At 36.8% G+C, this 22126-nt stretch overlaps 1 protein-coding gene and 1 long non-coding RNA gene across 5 annotated transcripts in view; one reads left to right on the top strand and one right to left on the bottom strand.

The window, feature by feature from the left end:
- Positions 1 to 3412: 3412 nt before the first annotated feature.
- The window catches only part of ORC2 (origin recognition complex subunit 2), a 42853-nt gene continuing 24139 nt past the window's right edge, over positions 3413 to 22126 (bottom strand). For all 4 annotated transcript variants that reach the window (XM_042949677.1, XM_042949676.1, XM_042949679.1 and 1 more), the window contains exons 10-18: positions 21370 to 21468; positions 18300 to 18409; positions 15902 to 16034; positions 15028 to 15124; positions 11934 to 12080; positions 11144 to 11315; positions 7588 to 7649; positions 6342 to 6460; positions 3413 to 4336 (exon numbers count right to left, since the gene is read on the bottom strand). In XM_042949677.1, coding sequence (XP_042805611.1) covers positions 4250 to 4336; positions 6342 to 6460; positions 7588 to 7649; positions 11144 to 11315; positions 11934 to 12080; positions 15028 to 15124; positions 15902 to 16034; positions 18300 to 18409; positions 21370 to 21468 — 1026 coding nt within the window. In that variant the 3' untranslated portion in view covers positions 3413 to 4249. The remainder of the gene's footprint in view (positions 4337 to 6341; positions 6461 to 7587; positions 7650 to 11143; positions 11316 to 11933; positions 12081 to 15027; positions 15125 to 15901; positions 16035 to 18299; positions 18410 to 21369; positions 21469 to 22126) is intronic.
- Positions 14686 to 17571, top strand: LOC122226480. The gene is made up of 3 exons (XR_006205646.1): positions 14686 to 14924; positions 15054 to 15146; positions 16804 to 17571. It is a non-coding gene; the product is annotated as an uncharacterized LOC122226480 (long non-coding RNA).

Genomic DNA, 22126 nt, shown 5'->3' on the forward strand with positions numbered 1-22126 from the left:
GTCAGAGATGGTACTTAAGAAATTGCTTGGGGCCAGTAATTTCTCAAACTGTTTTTTTCTCTTTATGGCACACTTAACAGTTACTCATGCTGAAGGTTGTGGATTAATTCCTTTGGATAGAGTTCCAGAGGGGATTTAATGGATCGAAGAATTCATTCATGATTGGACATACTTATTGCTAGTTTTTTTTTTTTTTTTTTTTTTTTTTTTCAAAGAATGACATTATTGGGGTGCCCAGGTGGCCCAGTTGGTTAAGTGTCCGACTCTTGATTTTGCTGGGGTCAAGATGACCTAGCCGTTTAGGAGTCTGAGCCCCGCATCAGGTCTGTGCTGATAGTGTGGAGCCTGCTTGGCAATCTCCCCGCTCCCCACCCCCACCCTCTCAACTTGTCATGTCTCTTTGTCTCAAAATAAGCTTTAAAAATTGTAGTAGTAATGTCACTTTTTTTTTAAGTTTCTTTACTGGCATGCTAACATTTTTAAGTAACTAAAAGTACTCCCAAATATATCCTCTGTAGTTTTTAAAACATAAAGTACTACTGAAGATGAATTCTTTATTTTCGCTTGTCAAATTTTCTGAACTGTTAACTTTAAGGTGTTATCATTGCTTTTCAAACTTGAATGTGCACAAGAACATCTGGAGATGTAGTTTAAAAATGCATTACAGGGGCGCCTGGGTGGCTCAGTCGGTTGGGCGGCTGACTCCGGCTCAGGTCATGATCTCACGGTCCGTGAGTTCGAGCCCCGCGTCGGGCTCTGTGCTGACAGCTCAGAGCCTGGAGCCTGCTTCGGATTCTGTGTCTCCCTCTCTCTCTGACCCTCCCCCGTTCATGCTCTGTCTCTCTCTGTCTCAAAAATAAATAAACGTAAAAATGCATTACAAAAGGGGCGCCTGGGTGGCTCAGTCGGTTAAGCGTCTGTCTTCGGCTCAGGTCATGATCTCATGGTTTATGAGTTCGAGCCCTGCGTCAGGCTCTGTGCTGACAGTTTGGAGCCTGCTTTGGATTCAGTGTCTGTCTCTCTCTGCCCCTCCCCAACTTGTGCTCTGTCTCTCAAAAATGAATAAATGTAAAAAAAAAAAATGCATTACAAAAAATGCAGATTGATTTGTAATGCAAAAGATGCATTACAAAAGATGCAGATGCTTGAGTAGGGCCCAGGCATTTGAGTTCCCAAGAGATACTGCTGCTGCCATCTTGAGGACTACACTTGAGGTAGCAAAAGTAACAATGGTGACATGAATACTTGGGAGGGCTTGAGGCGAAAGTGTGCTACATGCCAAAATTATGAAAATTTTGTAGTTTTCTTTTATTATACTCACATTTATTTATTTTTTTTATTTATTTATTTTTTTAAAACTTAGTGCTTCGCTGTTTTTTTTTTGTTTTTTTTTTTCCAACGTTTTTTATTTATTTTTGGGACAGAGAGAGACAGAGCATGAACGGGGGAGGGGCAGAGAGAGAGGGAGACACAGAATCGGAAACAGGCTCCAGGCTCTGAGCCATCAGCCCAGAGCCTGACGCGGGGCTCGAACTCAGGGACCGCAAGATCGTGACCCGGCTGAAGTCGGACGCTTAACCGACTGCGCCACCCAGGCGCCCCTATTATACTCACATTTAATGTCACATTGTCTACAGCATCAGTTATTTCAAGTTTATTTTATTCAGCATAGTAAGGATACTATTAATGCTATTAAAACCTCATAATAGATATTTTGTACTTGACCTTCATGTCCTTAAAACTCCTGTCTAGCATAGAGCCTTCTGTGTAATGAGCGTTCAACAAACATGGATTAAAAATGTTTTAGCAGCAATTTGAAAAAATGTAGGACACTCTCCTAAGGGAGAAGTAATTGTAGAAAGCCTAGAACAAAGTCATTTGCGTAACACTTTTTTTATCCCTTAGTTTTAGAGGCCATACAGCCTGTGATAAGGCAGACCCTCATGACTTTGTCATCTGTTGGCTACTCAGGACTAGGCTGGAAGAGTCTTCTCACCTAGAATGTAGGAAAATACATTCTGAACAATGTTACTGGCTCCACATTTGAATCAGGGGGACAACAAAGACTTCTAAAGTAAGTAACTTTTTTAAAAGATAAAAAAATCTATTAGCTGTCTCCTAAACTGATTTTATATGAATGAAATGTTCATGTATTAAAATGACAAACATGCTAAGAAGGTCAGTTTTTAGAGCATCACAAGAGCTGATTTAGTGCACTCTGCATCAGGGATTCAGTGTTGTATCAACTTTTGTGGAGTGTAAGAATGCCTGTTCCACATCCCTTGTGCCTTTTTTGGGCCTGTATTATTTGGCCATTTTATTAAGACCAGCCAGAAAAAATCAAGTTTTTCAGGTCTGTTATTTCTTGTCAGAAGCAAGTAACAACAGAAGTTGGAGCCTTAGCAGTCAAGCTCTTCACTGACAGTATAAGGAACATCGATACTGAAACAAGTAAATGAAGAGTGTAGAATAATTCTGCTAAGATCTTCATCAGATCTGTAAGATGCACTTATAAAATATTTGAAGGACTTCTAATTATTTTTAGTAAAAAATCAGTACTAAAAAAAATGATTCTATCCAAATTGGCTTTTTATTTATTAATAGACTATTGACACATAACTGCTTGCAAGTAGTATGGACACAAAAACTATAAAAATAAACCAGTAGATATTTAAGGGCAAATGCAAAACTTGCATATTAGGTCATTAAAGATTTTATATACTTTATAATACTATAAGTTATAAACTAGACATTAAGCAAAAACAAGGTGCAAACCAGTACGAATCATATGCTACCATTTGTGTTTTTAAAAGGAGATATAGACATATTCTTCCATGTGCATAGAATACCTCTGGAGGAATAAACTCCTATCACTGGTTGGCATAGGGACTGGAAGGAAAACTCACTTTTCATTGAATATCCTTCGGTGACAAAAATTTTTAGAATCAAATTCATGTACAGATTTGTTTAAATATTTTGATTATATTTAAGACTAAACTCATATGTGGATTTAACAAAATTAATTATATGGCACAAATAAATGACTTCCAACTCTGAGCATTTAGGGAAATATTTTCATGAAAGGGGTTTACAAGTTAAAGTATGTACTGCATCAGCATTTTTCACTCCTATCTTATTACAGTGGTATTTCAATGAAGAATTTTTTTCCAAGTATGAAATAATTTTAAGGGAGTATGTGAAGACTACAAGCCGACCAGTGGCCAAGGTTAGCCTTTTTCTCTTTCCTAAGGAAAAAGACTTGTGTAAATATTTCGAAGGCTTGAAATTATTACTTTAAGAAAAAAACTGAAACGTCTTACAGTGAGTTTTAGGTCTACTTGATAGAGAAATCAAGATTAAAGCAGCCATTTATATGCTACTCACTTGCATGTTACTGAAGAAAAAATGTCAATAGAAGAATAACTGAATTTTTATTTTCTGTTTTCTTGAAAACAATGACTAAAATGTAATTCAGGATTGTGTTTCTGTAGCCTGGCTTCTCACTCGTGTCATGAGGATGATGGCACAGATATTAATTTTTCCAAGTACCATAATTATTGTTCATGTGCTTTCTAAGGTGGGTACACATCTTATATACTCATTATGCTTTTCCCACTGTCCCAAAGAAATAGTGTCATGCCCTCTTCCTCCCTACCCCCACCAGCATGTAATCTAAATCCAAAAGGAGAAAGCTACATCACCTACTCTTCCCCAGTCTTACACACCTTTTGTTAAGCCTTTCAAGAGCAGGAAGATGATCTGCCTTCTCCTTTATACTCATCAGCTCTGACAGAACAGCAAATAAAGTAGATTTATGTGATGCCAATGTTTTTGTACTTCCATACTCTAGATGTACTTCCATACTCTAGAATAAACACATTTGCAAACAGCTCTGGGGGGTGTTTAAAAGGCCCTCAAAAAATTAGGAATAGTATCATCTCTAGTATAAAAGAATTCAAAAACAACCAGCTCCAAATAGTCCCTGAGCACACTGTTCATTCCAGCATGAAGTCTCCAGAGAGGTAATGAATGAAAGGCACGTTTTCTCCTACTTGAGGACCACTGCATAGTACTAGAGATGGTACACCAGCCAGGCTAATCAAGGTTCTAATCGATGACATTCCCCCTCCTAACTTTAAGTCTTATACACTGGAAAAAAGAGTCTAATGTTAGATGTAAACACAACACTTTAGAGGAGTGGCAGCTGGGGTCCAACAACCCTTCTACAGAAGAAGAGTAAAGGGCAGCTTCAAGACTCTTCTTCTTCCTTTTCCAGGAAATCAGTCAATGTTCCATTGTCCACAGGAATTAACAAATATTCTACTCCATCAGTTCCCTAAAAGATGTGAGAATACCCTGGATGTTAGTCATTTGTAAAGATATATGTGAATCTTGTTGTAGGTTAAACAGAAAAATAGATTTAATATTTTACATAAATATGGAAATGTAAAGATTAAGGCAAAAGGGCAGGCATATATATTTAAATACACTGAATTCATAGTTAAACCACTTCATCGTGGAAAAGACTGGAGAGTAAGTAGATTTCTTTACCCTCCTGGTCTTTCTAGAATTTTACATACTGATTTCTTGGTTCTTTTATCCAGGTATCTCCCCTAATCCCCTTTTTAAAAAAGTAATCTCTACACCCAACGTGGAGCTTGAACTCATGACTCTGAGATCAAGAGTTCCATGCTCTACTGACTGTGCCAGCCAGGTGTCCCCCAGGTATCTCACCTTTTTAAAATAACCCTCACTAGACTCTCATTTCTATCACCCAACCTCTGTACCTTTCCAGAAGAGTCATCAATATTTGGTGGTCTCCACTTCTTCACCTTTCACTCAACCCAGTCCAACCTAGCTACTACCACCATTATATGTCATCAAAAGAACTTTTGCTTGGACCACCAAGGAATTCCTTATTCCTAAGTCCAATACAGATTGTCGGTTTTCATCTTTTTGGCCTGTCTGCAGAACCTGGCACTGCTGACTGTTCTTTCTTAAAACATGCCTCTCTTGGCTTCTGTGACATCATATCCTGTTTTTCTTCCTGGCTGTCTGGCTATTATTCCCACCTCTACAAGCTTATCTTCTACTTAGCCATTAAATGTCGCACTTCTGGGCTTAGTTCCTGGCCTCCTAATCTCACTGTATGTCCTCTTTCATGATAGTCCTACCAATGGCTGGTTTCCATTACAACCTAAATATGCAAGGATCAGTCTTCTATCTCTAGCCCAATCTTTGCTCTGGTTTCTTGTCCCAGGATATCCAGTTGCCTAGCTGACATCTCCATTTGCAAATCTCGAAAGAATCTCAAAGAGTAAGTTCAGATGTTCTGCAATCACAAACTTATGATCTGTCTACCCAAAAATGTTTCTCATCCAGTGATCTTACCATCTCTCTGGTTATGCACGCCAGGTACCAGAAATCATTCTTTACACTTTACCTTGGCTCTCACATCCAACCTATTATCAATTCTTGTCAGTTCTACCTCCTAAGTATATCTGGATTCCAACCCCTTTTCTCTCTTCATCCTAGTCAAGTTACCATCATCTCACCCAGACTACTAACAGTTTCCTAACTGGTCTCTGGGAATTGACTTTTAGCAATTCCCACCTCACCCTGCCCCATTCCACTTTGCATAACCAGAGTCAGAACAATTTTTTTTAATGACTTCCCTTAATCTTCAAATGAAGATTAGAATCTTTTCCGTGGCCTAAAAGCAGTATACCATTGTCTTTTCAGCCTCTCATTCTGTGCCATGCTGGCCTTGTTTTTCTCTGACCAGTTATCTCCCAATATTCCTTGAGATCTCAGCTCAGTGGTCTGATAACCATAATTAGGTCGGATTCACATATTACGCTCTTTCAGAACCATGTACCCTTCTGATCATAGGACTTAACCACAATTAAAAATTGACATGTGTGTGATTATTTGACAAATGCCCATCTCCTCCATTAGACTTTAAGCTCCATCAGAAAAGAAATTCGGTTTTTGCTTACTATTGTATCCTAATACTTAGCGCAATATCTGATATGTAGTTAGTGCTCCATGTAGACTCAATTGGTGATGTGGTAGAAGAAAAAGAGGGAAAAGGGAATACAATTATTTGACTTATATTTCTAATGGTCTGTTACCCTGGCTAAGTTTTCTGCTCTGAAGCTGAGTACTTCTTTCTATAGAACTTAATCTATAGAACTTAAATGGTACATGGCCTAAATGGATCCTTGGGACCCGTCATGGAACCTCTACTTGTTTCCTAAAGTCGACTCAAAGGCATACTTGTCCTTAACTAAACAAGAGATAAGGTATTCCTGGCATATAATCTGTAACAGCAGTCTCACCTTCTTTGTTCTTATAAGCTTGTGGTCCCTAAATTCAGTTAGCTGGGCCCGAAGTGTCAGATCACTATTGACCAGGAATGCCTCTCGACACTGTTGGTAAAAATCTTGAAAAGAAAGTCCTAGAGAGTTCAAAAGGAGATGTGAACATAAGTTAGCATTTAAGACATCACCCCATATATGGTTACCCATTCCAAAGAACACAGAAAAAAAGTGCTATTGCCACAGTATACCAAAGTAGTCAGTTTTAAGTACCTCTGGAAGAAACAAACTAGAGAAAACTTAATTATTATACACCATGACTTAGATATATCTATTTTAAAAAAAAATTTTTTTTTTAATGTTTTATTTTTTGAGAGAGAGAGACAGAGTGTGAGTGGGGGAGGGGCAGAGAGAGAGAGAGGGAGACACAGAATCCGAAGCAGGCTCCAGGCTCTGAGCTGTCAGCACAGAGCCCGACGCGGGGCTCGAACCCACAAGCTGTGAGATCATGACCTGAGCCGAAGTCAGACGCTTAACTGACTGAGCCACCGAGGCACCCCTAGATATATCTATTTTTAAAGGGAACTGATTGGTTGAAAGTAGTCAACTGACCAAGTAAAACCTAACTCTGTGGGCAGCTTTAAACAGCATGAATAACGCTGACTTTTAAAGAAGGAACTAGTAAGTCAGGAGAGCTGAACGGTTATTAAAATATTTATCTAAGTTAATGGTTTTACCCAAGGGGAAGAAAATCTGCTAAGATGCCCAGCATATGAAATATGTTATCTGTAGACACATGTCCACAGTTACTACCATAGGAAATTTAAAAATAGGCCGGAAATGGGGCACCTGGGTGGCTCAGTTGGTTAAGTGCCCAAATTTGGCTCAGGTCACGATCTCAGAGTTTGTGAGTTTGAGGCTCGTGGGCTCTGCACTGACGGGGAGTATGAAGCTCGCTTGGGATTCTCTGTCTTCCTCTCTCTGCCCCTCCCCTGCTCTCTCTCTCTTTCAAAAATAAATAAAACATTAAAAAGAAAAAAAAAAAGGCGGCCAGATGGGGTCTTTCAATGTGCATTGGCAAACAGTGCGTTAAGCAGTGTTATCTGTGGGGCTTCTTGAAAATGTGCTATGTGGCAGACAAACTGATCACAGACCAAACCATTTATTTGCTCCTTTGAAACACTGCAGTGCTATTATTAGATTCCAGAAAAAGGAATTTATGGGGTGAAACAAACTCAAACAATTTAATATTATAATTATTGGATACCAATGTAAGAAGGGTTATCCTGGTTATCCAGTTGATACTTTATTAGTAGCCTGAAGATCCCCCTAAGGAAAAAAAAAAAAAATCAAATCCAGAACGTTAACATCAAAAGGTAACAGTAAAATACACAAAGATAATTTGAAATACTTGGCTTATACATACTCTCTTCTGTTCTTTTCTCCAAGGAACCTGGCCTACTTAAAAAAGAGAAGCTTTTTTATAGACTTTTAAGGAAAATCTAGGAGTTTTCTTTAAGGCTACAGGTTGGTTCAGGTTAGAAAATTTTGAATATATAATAAAATGTAAAGAGAATATTAATCCCATAACCCTAAAATAACAACCACAAACATTTGATGTGGAAATCATATTTATGTATGCTGCCTTCTCAAATCTTTGTGGAATAAAGCAGGGTGGAAACACAAATTCATGCATTTATATATAGTATATACCATTTTATATCTCACCTTTTCACTTAACTGATTTTCCCATATCATTAAAAAGTCTTCCTAAATTTTTAATGGCTTCTCAGCTGTCATATCGTGTACCACACAGTTACCATTGCCCTACCTGTTTTGGATGTTTACTTCCAATTTTATTAAAAATAACTCCACATTAAGTTGTACATATTCTTTCATCTCAATTTCTATAGGAGACTGCACAAAGTCGAATTATGGGGCTGGAAGCATGTTACACACCCTGAGATTTTCAGGAGTCCTTGGGTGTGGCAAAAATTTTAAATCTTTACATTTTAATTTTTAAGATGATCTAGAAAATAATCACATAAGTGTTTCTGGATCATCTGACCATGTTAGAACTAGATACTGCCACTGACTACACAGCTAAATGTTGATTAAGATTTTTTTATCACATTCACACCAAGTAAACACTAAATGATATAGGAGTTTGCAGAATGAAACAAAATTTCATAGTTACAAAAAAAAAGCATCGGGGACACCTGGGTGGCTCAGTCGGTTAAGCGTCCGACTTTGGCTCAGGTCATGATCTCACGGCTCATGGGTTTGAGCCCCATATTGGACTCTGTGCTGACAGCTTGGAGCCTGGAGCCTGCTTCGGATTCTGTGTCTCCCTCCCTCTCTCTCTGTTCCTCCCCCACTCGCACTCTCTCTCTCTCAAAAAAAAAAAAAAAAGCGTTGGAGGCTAATACATAGACATTTAAGTATGCCAAACTAAAAACTGCTTGCATTAGAGCAGAGTCCTATTTAACGTTGTACTTATATTGTATGGATTCCCACCTTCATACACAGCAACTTGCAATAGTCCATTAACAGTAAACATAAGAAGATTGAAACCTTTTTCTATTGCAATTTAATAGAAATTTTGATTAGATACCGATTTAATGCATATTTCAATACTAATACAATACTAATCTTCAGGTCTACAAAGCAGCTTTACAGAGTAACAAAATTAATTAAAATCAGTAATTGAGGGCTAACATGAGGGAGTCTTGTGGTACCAATACAGCTGAGTATCTTGACTGTGGTGGTTATAGGGATGTAAGGCTCCGCATGTGACTAAACTGCAAGGGCTATGAGCATACACTTGCACACACACAAATGAGTGCACATGTCCACGGTGAAATCTGAATAAGCTCTATGGATTGTACCAATGTCTGGTTTTGGTTTAATACTGCACTGTGATGGGAGGTATTTGGGAAAGGGGTACTCAGGACTTTCCTGGACATTTCTTTATAGCCTTCTGTGAATACTCCAAAAGTTTTTAAAAAAGCAAACACATAAAAGAAAAATAAATGGGAAAAATTTTTCTAGAATGAAAAGATTTGAAAGTTTTTGCCTATCCCATCCCCTAGTTATTCCCCTCCCTTCTTTTATACAGTGTGTACTATCCTGAATTAGGTATTTTTCATTTCTGTGCACATTTTGAAATTTAACCATAATGACATATGCATAGAGTATTACAATACTACATAATACATAAAGTATTACAGTGCTATAAAGTATTGTTTTACATGCTTTTTTTCATATCTACCATCCTGTCTGGTTTAGCATTTGTCCTCAACAGAAATGTCTGGGTTTGGACAGTATGTGGTATTGTCCTACTACTGTTACCCCACATAAGTCAGACTCCCAACTGCCTTTGCTGCTCTTACATCCAGAACACAGCTGGGCTGTGGCTTCCATTCTCTCACTGCTCTATGATTGCTTCATTGAGATGTTCATATTTTCAGTCAGGCTATAATCTTTTTGTTTTTCCTTTGGTCCTTTTATATTTTATCTATTAATGCTATGTGTTTGGAACAAAAGGGGATGAATTAAAAGTGTGAAAACTATTGTACCATCCTGACTAGATGTGTCCATTGCTCTTGGGAGAAAAAAAAGACCTTGCTAGTCTCATCTGCTTTAAGAAACTTTGCATTTTTGTGTCAAATTTAAAACACAAGAAAAATCGATGTTTGGATTAATTTATAGGTCCAATACATTCTCACTTGCTACCTCTATAATGTTCAGTCCACTCATCCAAGAACACACTATTTTTCATCTTTTCAAATCTTAATTATTTTTAACAGGGTTTATTGTTTTCAAACACTTCATCTTGTTAAAAATTGCTCTAGAATTCTATTCTTTTGGGGGGGGGGGGGACCTGGTACTAAAAGCCTTTTTCAGTAAGTTATCATGCCCTTTATGTTTTGCCAGTTTATGCCATATCCAGCTTTTCTTAGCATTTCTTAATTCAGATACACCTCTTGGTGGGGCTGCTGAAAGGGCTCCACTAGAGACATTATACAAAGATCTTTAAGGGCAAGAGCTTTGGAGCCCAGCAGATGTGGATCAAAATCTCTGCCCATTGCTATCTACCTTAGAGTAGCTGTGAGGATCAAATGAGTTATTTCATGTGAAGGGCCCCATGTTTGAATCAGAATGTTCAGTATATAATTAAAAATAACCCTCAGATTTAAGTAAAATCAAAATTCTTTTTCCTCCAGTGACCACTATCTTGAGATATAATAATTAATGGGGTGCCTGGGTGGCTCAGGTCATGATCTCACGGTTCATGAGTTCTAGCCACACTTTGGGTGAGCCCTGCTTCTCTATCCCCCTCTCTCTCACTTTCTCTCTGCCCCTCGCTGACTTGTGCCCTCTCTGTCTCTCAAAAAAAAATTTAGAAATTTAAAAATTCAGAAAAAGAAATATTGACACTACTGTTTGAGGAGTCCGCCTATTGCATAACCCAGTACTGCCAACTAGTTTTTACTATTTCTCTTAATCCTTCAAACTAAGTAGAGACTTTATTATTACCATTAAAACCTACTACTGCATGTCTTAAAACGTATGGAGTTTTTAAAAAGAAACTGCAGGGGCGCCTGAGTGGCTCAGTTGGTTAGGCATCTGACTTTGGCTCAGGTTATGATCTCGTGGTTTGTGAGTTCAAGCCCCACATCAGGCTCTGTGCTGACAGCTCAGAGCCTGGAGCCTACTTCAGACTCTATGTCTCTCTCTCTCTGCCCCTCCCCTGCTCACGCTCTTTCAATAATAAATAAATAAAAAAAAAAAAAGAAAGAAACTGTAGTTTTCATTCTTACCTTGCATTAGGGGTAAGGCTTCGTAAGACATGAGTTAGAGAACTCAGTGGTAATGATCCAGATTGTTTAACCAGAAGAGAATTCTCATAGGAAGTTTCTTCAGTATAAGGACTATATGTAGTAGTTTCATACCAGAGCCAGTTATAAAGACTCTGCTTTGCATGATCCCACACTACGGCATATAATTAAAGAAAACAAGAGTTATTAATTATTGTCATACTGTCATGTTACTAGATTCCACTCTAGGAAGTGGAAAGAATGAGAAAGCATTGAAATAAATGAATCCTAAAAATTTTCATTTTTGCCATTTTTCCATCCAAATCAGTACCTCACAATCTAATTTCATTGTCAGTCAACATCTATATCTGAATCTTTATTTGTATGCTGAATACAAGTAAAATATATTAGTGCTACACCAAGGCATTCTTTTGAAAAAATTTAATAACACTGTTCTTTTTGTGTTTTAAACATTTTTTTTTCTATAGGATCATCACAAAGTCTCTGAATTAAATGCATAAAATCAATGTTGCAATACTTACAAAGAGTAGAAAAAGACCAATATAATAGTTGGGCCTCTCCCCCTTCATGAAATGAATACCCCCTTTAGAATCTGAATTTTATCTCCAAGAATTATGCTTTAAATCAGATTGAGGACACTTTTATTTTTAGCAACCCATGTCTTTAAGCATGCAACAAAAAAAGTGTACTAAAAAAACAATAAAAATGTTGACTTACAATAGTAAAAAATTTTTTAAGACTGGTATCTCAAGAAAGAGAAGGGAAGACTTACTGAGAGGAGCATTGAGGTGATCAATAGATGCTATAAGGTATATATTATGTAAAGATGACAACTGTCCAATAATTTGCTGGCTTTTGTCTCCTCTCAACATTTGGCTATCCAAATTGTGGATGAGAAGGAAGAGTTCTAAAGAAGAATCTAAAAGGAAAGACAACTCAATTATTATTTACAAGGAGTATTTGTAAAGTCCTTACAACACAAAATGCCTGTGAATTAAAAAGTATCAAAGTAGTATAGGACAAGGGTAACTACTGCATAGCAGTATGTAATATATTTGAGAAGACAGCAGTCTCTCAAAAATAGGCAACATATTATTAAAGTTTTAAGGAAATTGGTTGAAAATCAGTGGGGACTGGGTGGTTAGACACTTAACTGGAAGGGTTAGTGCTCAAATCACATCATAAAGAAAGGAGTTTTAATAAGGTACAGGAAATAGTGCAAGATGCATATTGGGTTGGAGGTAAATCTGTGCATGTTGCATTGCAAGGTAGAAGTAGAGCTGGCGCGCGCGCGCGCGCACACACACACACACACACACACACACACACACACACACACACACACACACACAGTTCTTACCAGGCATTAAGAGGCAAGATAGAAAACCCTGATTATCGTAAAAGGCAAAGAAGACAAAAAAAGGGGAGGGAGTGAAATTTAGGATATTGCTCAAGGCATCAGGAAAGTCAGAGAAGTAAATAGTATCATAAAGGTTAATGAAGGAAGAATTTGGAGGATGGAGCTGTCAACACCATTAATTACTGCAGAGATCAAGATAAAGAATGAGCCAAGGTCAACTCTGTTTAGTAAGAAAATTACACAGGTAATCAAGCATATAGTTCATGTAGCACAGAAGCAAGAAATTGAGGAAATAGGTAAAAAGGCATGACATGTCTTCAAAAACTCTGAAATCTCTGAAACAAGAAAATAAAACAGTGTGGAAGGGCAGCAGAATCAGGTAAACCTTTTCTTATGATGGAAGAAGTCCTATATATGTTTAAAAGCCACTGGTAAGTCTCTCAGGAGTTGGTAAGAAATGAGACATTTAGCATTTATAATGGACAATAAGCCTACTAGAGTAAGTAAATTTCTCCCACTGGGGCTAGAGGGACAAGAGAGACTATAGCAACAAAGATTCTGAGAACATTTTGAAAGTCCAAGGTTCCTTAAATTCTAGAAGCCACCATAATCAATAGTGTTTAAATTCTATATAGACATAGAATTCTATTTTATAACTATATAAAATTATACTTATATGTTTACATCATATGCATTACACTATATGAACTATGTAATTATTTATTTATGAACTATGTAATTAGTTACATATATTCAAATTATATACCCATATGTGAAAACTTTTTTTTAATTATAGTTTATATAATTACAAATATATTTTATATAAATAACCAAATATGCATTACATAAATGAATATATACATGTAAAATGACTCAGGCACTTATTTTAAACAATTTATAACCATACCAAAATTCTCTATCAGATTAAGTTACTCCTTTTTATTAAGTAGTAACTAAGTGACAATTGTTGGACCCTAAATAATTTTTTTTTTTAGTTTTCTGAAATGCTCACATAGCCAAAACACTCACACCAAAAGAATAACAAAAAAATGCTTTTAGGGGTGCATTGGTAGCTCAGTCAGTTAAGTGTCCGGCTCTTGATCTCAGCTCAGGTCTTGGTTTCACTGTCGTGAGTACAAGCCCCACACTGAGCTCTGTGTTGGCCATGTAGCCTATTTAAAAAAAAAAAAAATGCTTTTTTTCCATTCTGCAGATTTTAGTATATGAAATTATTCAAATGCAGTAATATTTACTGAGAATAAAGAAGAGAAGTGTTTTCTAAAAATATTAAACAATATAAAAATACCAAAGATGCACGTATCAACTGGGGGCACTTCACACAGGCCAAGTAAAACCTGAAAACTATTCTGAAATAATAGGCTTTTGGTTATACAAATTCAAGGTGTTTGGGGTAATTCTTTCCTGTTAGGTAAATGAAGTTCACAAAAAAGTTGATGGAAAAAGAAAGGGCAAATTACTTCTGAGAAATCTAAATCATCATTGAGAGAAGTGTTATTGAAATAATCCCCTGTACAGAATAATACAGAGCTTCCTCAGTCTCAGATGGGCATACATCCCGATAAACCCATCCTAAATTGAAGTAAGTCAAAAATACTTTTAATACACTCAACTGAACATCATAGCTTAGCCTAGCCCACCTTTTTAGTTTTTTTAATTTAAATTTTAGTTAACATACAGTACAGTGTTGGTTTCAGGAGAATTCAGTGATTCATCATCACTTACATACAACACCTAGTGCTCATCACAAGTGCCCTCCTTAATATCCATCACCCATCTAGACCGTTCCCCACCCACCTCCCTCCATCAACCCTCAGTTTGTTCTCTGTTGTTAAGAGTCTCTTGTGGTTTGTTTTCCTCTCTTCTCTTCCCCCCACCACCTTCCCATATGTTCATCTGTTTTGTTTCTTAAATTCCACATAGGAAGGAAATCGTATGGTATTTGTCTTTCTCTGATTGACTTATTTTGCTTAGCAAAATATTTTGCTTAGCTGGCTCCATCCATGTCAATGAAAATGGTAAGATTTCATTCTTGTTGATTAGCCTAGCCCACCTTAAATGTGCTCAGAACAGCCTATAGTTGGGTAAAATCATCTAACACAAAGTCTATTTTATAATAAAGTGTTGAATATCCTATGTAATTTATTGAATACTGTACCGAAAGTGAAAAACAATGGTTGTACGGGTACAGAATGGTTATATCAGTTATTTACTTTCATGGCCATGTGGCTGACGGGGAGCTGTGGCTTGCTGCCACTGCCCAGCATCACAACGGAGTGTAGCACCACATACCCCTAGCCCAGGAAAAGATTAAAAATGCAAACTTTCAAGTATGGTTTTCTACTGAATGTGTATTGGTTTTGCACCATCATAACATCAAAAGTGGTAAGTCAATCCATTTTAAATTGGGGACCTCCTATCTGTACGTGAATAAGTATAAGTGTATGCTTAGCTTTACCCTAAAACTAGAGCATCTACTTCATGTTACCTTCTTTAAATTTGTTTACTATCCAGTCTAGCTGATCCAGTACACTGCGGAAAGTACCCATATGATCGAGGACTTCTTCTGTTATAGAATTCAGGATCTATATCATAAAAGTGCAAGAGGTACATCAATTACTACTTATTCTATCATATAGGATAAATACAACTAGCAAATCAATCTTTTCTTATAAGTTAAAAATGAATTTAGATTTCCTATCAAGTCTAAAAAAACCACTTAAAAAATCCTTCTGGTTCTTAAGTATATCAAATTCATTTTTGGCATTAAGTTATGGCAAAAATGAAACATGGAAAAATACCAAAGACATAAAGATAAGAGGGTAGCAAAAATAACCCCCCTCCAACAAAACGGGAAACATTAGAAAACTATATATTTATCAAAGGAAATGGGATACACACATTAAAGACACTTTTCAGAAGGAATACTGCATTATTAATATCTAGCACCAAAAGGTTTTTGTTTTCAAACGATGAGAGGACACAAGCATTTGCACTAAAACTGACCTATGATACATTATAAAACTACAAACTATTACTTATTAGAGTACCAAAGTGACATAAAAGCAATAATAAAATCAAAGTCTTCCATAATCCTGTCCTTCACAAAAGTACTGTTGTTGGTATTTGGTAAACAAAACCAACATTTCTCTAAGATTTACTATATTTATCAGTTACAAAGTAGGAAATTCAGAGATGAGGTTTCAAAGCTAGAACCCTGAGTCCCAACACATGATCTTAAGCATTATGCAATCCTACTAGTGTCAAGGCTAAAAAAATTTGAATGTTCCAGAATGTAAATGGTATGGGTATCAAATGGCAGGGAATATAATGTTGCTCCTTTTAACATTTTTGAAACTTACTGATTTCACACTTATTCCAGGAAAGAAGCCATTGATGACAACATGAATGGAATCTTGCAGCACAGTGGTTCGAAACCTTTCTAGTAAATCTCTTTTAGAACCCAAACCAAAAAGCACAATGTTGAACCCCAGGCTGTTAGGAAAGATAGCATTCATGAAATTAAAGTTCAGTACCTCTTACTTAATTTTTTAGAATTAACTAGTTTAAGTTTATAAAAAATACAGAAAGAACTAGGATGACTAAAGAACTATATTGATTCTCAACTTATACAAGGTAATAAAAGCGCAATTTTATTATTATCTGTACACCAAACTTACAGGTCCAGCATCAGTCACTTTCTCTCCAGCTCTTAATACCTTTCAGGTGATGGATGGCTGGAGGCAAGGGAGAACAACAGGAGGCACAAGGCACTTAACAGTTGTACAAGCTGAAGCTGAGTTTTAATAGATTAAATAGGAAAAGTAAGCAGAGGCCAAATCACAAAGGTCTTGTTAAGTCAACTAAGACATTAGATTTTATTTAAAGGACAATGACCATTTAACAGTAACTAGTCAGGTGTTAACTGAAAAGTTTTAAGTAGGAAAGTAGCATGATATTTTCACCCTGGCTGAATAGGGCGGATGGACAGAAGAAGGGGAAAACTGCCAAAGATGATGAGCTTGAATTAGGTGTTATGGAGAAAAATAGAAGTTATCAAGAGCTTTACATGTCAAATCAATAGGATTTGAAGAGTGATTAGATGTGGAAGGTGAGAGAAAGGGAATATTTCAAAATAACTTGGTTTTTTTTGGCCTAGGCAACTATGTGGATGAAGTGACTTTCACTGTGCCAGGCTGCAGGGGCAGGTGGCAATGAGGGGTCTAAGAGGAGTTAAATTTTATATATATTGAATTATTTACAGGACATCAACATGGAAACCCTCCAGTATACACTGATGTACCTGTATATGCTGCTGAGGAGTGAGATCTGGGCTGGCCTGGAGAAATCATGGGAGTTATTCACATGCAAAAAGCAACCAAAGCCCAGAGAGTGAATGAGAAGATTAGAACACCAAGCACCTAGGGGTCAAGCTAAAACTCAACTCCATGATTGTTTATAGAAGTCTATCAGAAACAGTATTTATGTGATGCTTTGTAGCAATGCAGGGGAGCCTAGGAATAGAAGAAAGGCAATAACCCCCAAAGTAGAGATAGATGGTGCAACGTAGCAGCACCAGAAAAAAAAGTAAGGAAATTCAGAGAGTCGACAATTCTGTTAAGTAGCTGAATGAGGTATAGGCTGGGAAGCAAAGTCAAACAAGTTATCAGAGTTGACATACTGGAAGGAGGAACTGGTGGATGCTGTGGGATGGGATCAGAGTGAAGAGCTACTTTACAAATTTATAATGAACAGATCTACAAAAAGTTATTAGGAGAAACTGAGGTCCTAGCAATGAAGATAGGCATAACCCTTTGATGTATTACTGGCAAAAGAAAGCCAGGATCAATTGAGGAAAATTGTGTCAATTTCTAGTTTTACTGCTTGGTGGACCTGACTTCTTATTTATCCCTGTGACTATGTAACTGTGAGTATACATGTACAATACCATACATTTTAAGCACTTCCTTATACTAAGATCCTTTTTAATAAAAGTGTAAAAGTAATTATAGTAAAAAAAAAAAGTTTTCATTTTAACCATTGTTCTAATTGTTTTAATGGGAATTTGAAATTTAACCTGAGGTATCTGAAAAATGGTAAAATTCAAAAAATATTCAAAGAAATAATTTTTAAATGGTAAAATGGTATTTATAGGACAGATAAAAACCTGAAGATCTATAGCACATGAATACAGAATAAGATTAAAATATATATATATTCTTTTTAGAAACTTTGCTGTGGAAAACTGGATTATAATCTAACTGAGGGGCACCTGCGTGGCTCAGGTGGTTAAGTGTCTGAATCTTGATTTCAGTTCAGGTCATGATCCCAGGGATATGGGACTGAGCCCCACATGGGGGCTTCACATGGAACGTGGAGCCTGCTTAAGATTCTCTCTTTCTCTCTGTAACCCTCCCCTGCGCTCTCTCTTAAAAACAAAGAAAAAAATCTAATTGATGTATCTTATCAGTCTTGACAGATTAGATTTTTCAATATTTTTACAAGTAATAACAATTCTAATAAAGGCTATTTTACCAATGGCTTTCATATATGATAAACTTAGACACATTTCTTGAAAACTAGATTTTCTGAGATGAGTCATACAATATGACATTTCTACATCTGAGTCATCAAATTAGGAAAACACCTATTTTTTTCACAATTTTATATGTAAAAATGTATCAAGTTGATTGCAAAAAGAAAATTAAATGTTAGATTGCTTTGATTTTAACACACAGACATGTAAATAATAGTACTTACCGTAACTGCAACATCCATTTATGAAATAATTGTTCATACTGTTGATTTAGTTGTTTAAGTTCAGCAGAAAAGGAAGGAGAAACCTTGCTCAGTAAGTTACGCAAAGTTTGCTTTAAAAAAAAAAAGGGAAGAAGATCACTTTCAAACCACATACATCAAAATCAACAGAAACTAAAAATACTTCCTTAGAGGTAGACATTAGAAGAGGCCATTAGTGGAAATATTACTTTAACCAGGCTTGGTAATGAGTGCATCAAATGAATACACATACTATTTATGGTTTAAGTATTTGTTTTCTTAAAACTTTTTGTCTAGAACTGTATCTATGATTATAAATTCCAAATATAAGGCTTTAATTTCTAAAAAGATCATTACCATAAGGAGATGATTAAACCTGCCTCCCAGCTTTGACAACAAATCCAGACAGACTTTTTAAAACCTATGAATTTGAAGAAATGTGAAAGCTTAAGGTAACAATATGAATTCTCAGAAAACATTAAAGTTTCTTTATAATTTACCATTATCACTAATAAAATAAACTTGTATCACTGCTCCTCTAAGAATCAAAGCTACTTCTAACAAATCCATCTTTGATAAGTATGGCAAAGTTCTTTTTTGTTTTTTTTTTTTTAAGATTTTATTTTTGGGGCGCCTGGGTGGCTCAGTCGGTTAAGCGTCCGACTTCGGCTCAGGTCATGATCTCGCGGTCCGTGAGTTCGAGCCCCACGTCAGGCTCTGTGCTGACAGCTCAGAGCCTGGAGCCTGCTTCGGATTCTGTGTCTCCCTCTCTCTCTGCCCCTCCCCCATTCATGCTCTGTCTCTCTCTGTCTCAAAAATAAATAAAAACTTAAAAAAAAAAGATTTTATTTATTATTTACAAAAAAAATTTTTTTTTAATGTTTGTTTATTTTTGAGACAGAGAGAGAGCATGAACAGGGGAGGGGCAGAGAGAGAGGGAGACACAGAATCTGAAGCAGGCTCCAGGCTCTGAGCTGTCAGCACAGAGCCCCACGCAGGGCTCGAACTCTCAAGCTGTGAGATCACAACCTGAGCCAAAGTCAGATGCTTAGCTGACTGAGTCATCCAGGTGTCCCTAAAATATCCTTTTAATACTAAAGGCTAGAATTGCAGTTAACATCCCAGGCACTCAGGTCTATTTAGGTCTTAACTTATCCACACACTTAAAGAGAAACAGGACAAGTTCTAAGTAACTGGTAAGTGGGTAGTTTTAAAAATTTTCTCTCATTCCTTCTGAAGTTTAGAGCTCTGAAAAAGCAGATGAAGCATTTCCAGAGGTCAATTATAGCAAATTATCAGAGCATACTCACACTTGAATGTGAACTCCGGAAAGTTATCTATAAACTTTAATTTCAAACTTTAGTGTCTGCGGAGAATCACGCTATTGGCCCCAATACTTCCCATTTCCCTATATATCCACACCCTCTGCCATGTGACTTTGCCTCCCACTAAAGAGGTGGAGCCTAGTTCCCTGCTCTTTGACTTTTTTTGCAGCCACATGATTTGCTGTGACCACTAGGACAAGGCAGAAGTGACACTGGGTCAGTTTTGAGCCCAGGCTATAACAGGTCTTGTGTTTTTCCACTTCTTACATCTCTGGCATCATCATGAGAAGAACATGGCTCAGGTGGCCTGCTGGTCCAATGAGGAAGAGAGACATATGGAGCAAATCCTTGATCGGCCAACCCCCACCTGACCCACAGACATGAGAAAGAAAACATAAATGCTGAATGATACATGCTGAGACTATATTGGTTAGCTATGTCCACAATCACTGAAAGACCTTCCCCTCCCTCATTATTGGTAACAGGTGTTTAATAGAGGTCTTTCTGCCTCTCAGTCCTATGAAGTCCTGTTCTGACTCTAGACCCATTTATCCTTCTCCCATGTTGCTTATACAGAAATCTATGCACTAAGTAGATGTCAGTGCCATCTCCTCCCTAGGACAACTTGGCTTCTTGACATGTTTTCATCAGTCTCTGATCTGAGGCCCAATACCAATACACCAGGTGACAAAGACAAAAACAACCACATAGTATCATGTCTTCCAGGTCATGGCAGCTTACTCTATATTCTCCTCTTTTCTGTATCTTGCAAACTCTTGTGAAAAGCCCTGTATACCTTCAAAAATTGCAAAAAGTCTCAATATTCTTTTTTTTTTTTTTAAGATAGCATTTTTTATTATTTTTTAAAATGTTTTTATTTATTTTCGAGACAGAGAGAGACACAGCATGAGCAGGGGAGGGGCAGAGAGAGAGGGAGACACAGAATCTGAAGCAGGCTCCAGGCTCTGAGCTGTCAGCACAGAGCCCCACACGGGGCTCAAACTCTCAGACCGTGAGATCATGATCTGAGCTTAAGTCGGATGCCCAACCGACTGAGCCACCCAGGCGCCCCAGAAGTCTCAATATTCTTTGAGCCAATGACAATCATCTCTTCTTGATTCAGATTATCAACCCCACTTTCTACTCAAAGACTTTCTCAGATGGGTTCTGTCTTCTCTGTTAGGGACATACCAGTCAAAACCCTCAGTCAAAATACCTCAAAAACTGGTATTTTTTATTAAATGAGATACCAGAACCATAGTATATAGTAACTTTATCTTACTGTACCGAACAGGTTTTCTGTAATATCAAGAAGCAGCTTCCCTCTGTTCTTTGTAACTAAAGGTCTGTAACTAAAAGAGTCCGGTCAAGGTCTTTATTTTGTGACCAGTGTGAAGTTCAATGAATATGAGTTAAAGAATAACAGAGATTAATGCTAATGGATAACAAAAAAACTATGGCCCTGATGATTATCATAAATCCTGAAGAAATGATAAAGTAGAGAAAAAAATGTAATTATAGTATATCAAACAGAATTCAAATCTATTGAACCATTTACATATAATGAAACATATAATAGTTATGTTACATTAATTTGTGTTTCATTTTATCAGGATAATAATTCTGCTTGTGTAAACTCACTCTTCACATTTGCTGCTTATGCAGTATATTTTTTAGCTCACAATAAAAAAAAAAAAAATGTAGAAGTAACGTTTCTTGCAACATACCTGATCCAGTTTAGCTCGCTTTAGTTTCTGTAGTGTTCTGTCAGAGGTTAAAACTTTTGAACTGCTATGAGCTTCAAAATATTCTTCTACTAAATCACTCTGAAAGTGGATAGAGCAAAATCAATTCTTAGTTTCAGATATTTATTTTATATCAAAACTAGACAGTAATATCAGAATAAGATATGTGAAATATTTGGCAGCATTTTCTTTTTGCAGCGATAATACAGATTAAGGACCAAGCAAATTTAATTCTATTTAATTCTAGTAGTAAAACTGAGTAACTCTTAGGATCATAAAAGTTAAAAGAAATGACTACATTGAAGTAGTCTTCAAAAAAATGATTCCTAAGTTCCAACATAAAATTTCTACTTAGACTTAAAAAGGGGGGGGGGGAGGTGGCTAATGATCAGGACCTTCATTTTGCCTCACACAGTCCTAGCAAATCTGTTAATATTAGTACAGCTAAGGAACTGAAAATGAGGAAGAAATCAACAGCAGAGTAAAAAAAAAAAAAAAAAAAAAAAAAAAAGAGCTGCCTACCATTCCAGTAAAATGGCTTACTACTTCTTCATGAACTTGGGGCTAGACTAACCTCCATGGTGGTAAGAAGGGATGGAAAACTTTTCAGGCAGTAGGCTTCCTACATTGCTCTGATTCTTTACACCAAACACCAGATAATTAGCCTTTTCTCAGGTCATGGTGCTTACAGTGTTCCTCCAAATAACTCAACATGGACCCACAACCACTTCACTTACTA

This window comes from Panthera leo, chromosome C1 (assembly GCF_018350215.1).
Source record: "Panthera leo isolate Ple1 chromosome C1, P.leo_Ple1_pat1.1, whole genome shotgun sequence".
Taxonomy (NCBI): Eukaryota; Metazoa; Chordata; class Mammalia; order Carnivora; family Felidae; genus Panthera; species Panthera leo.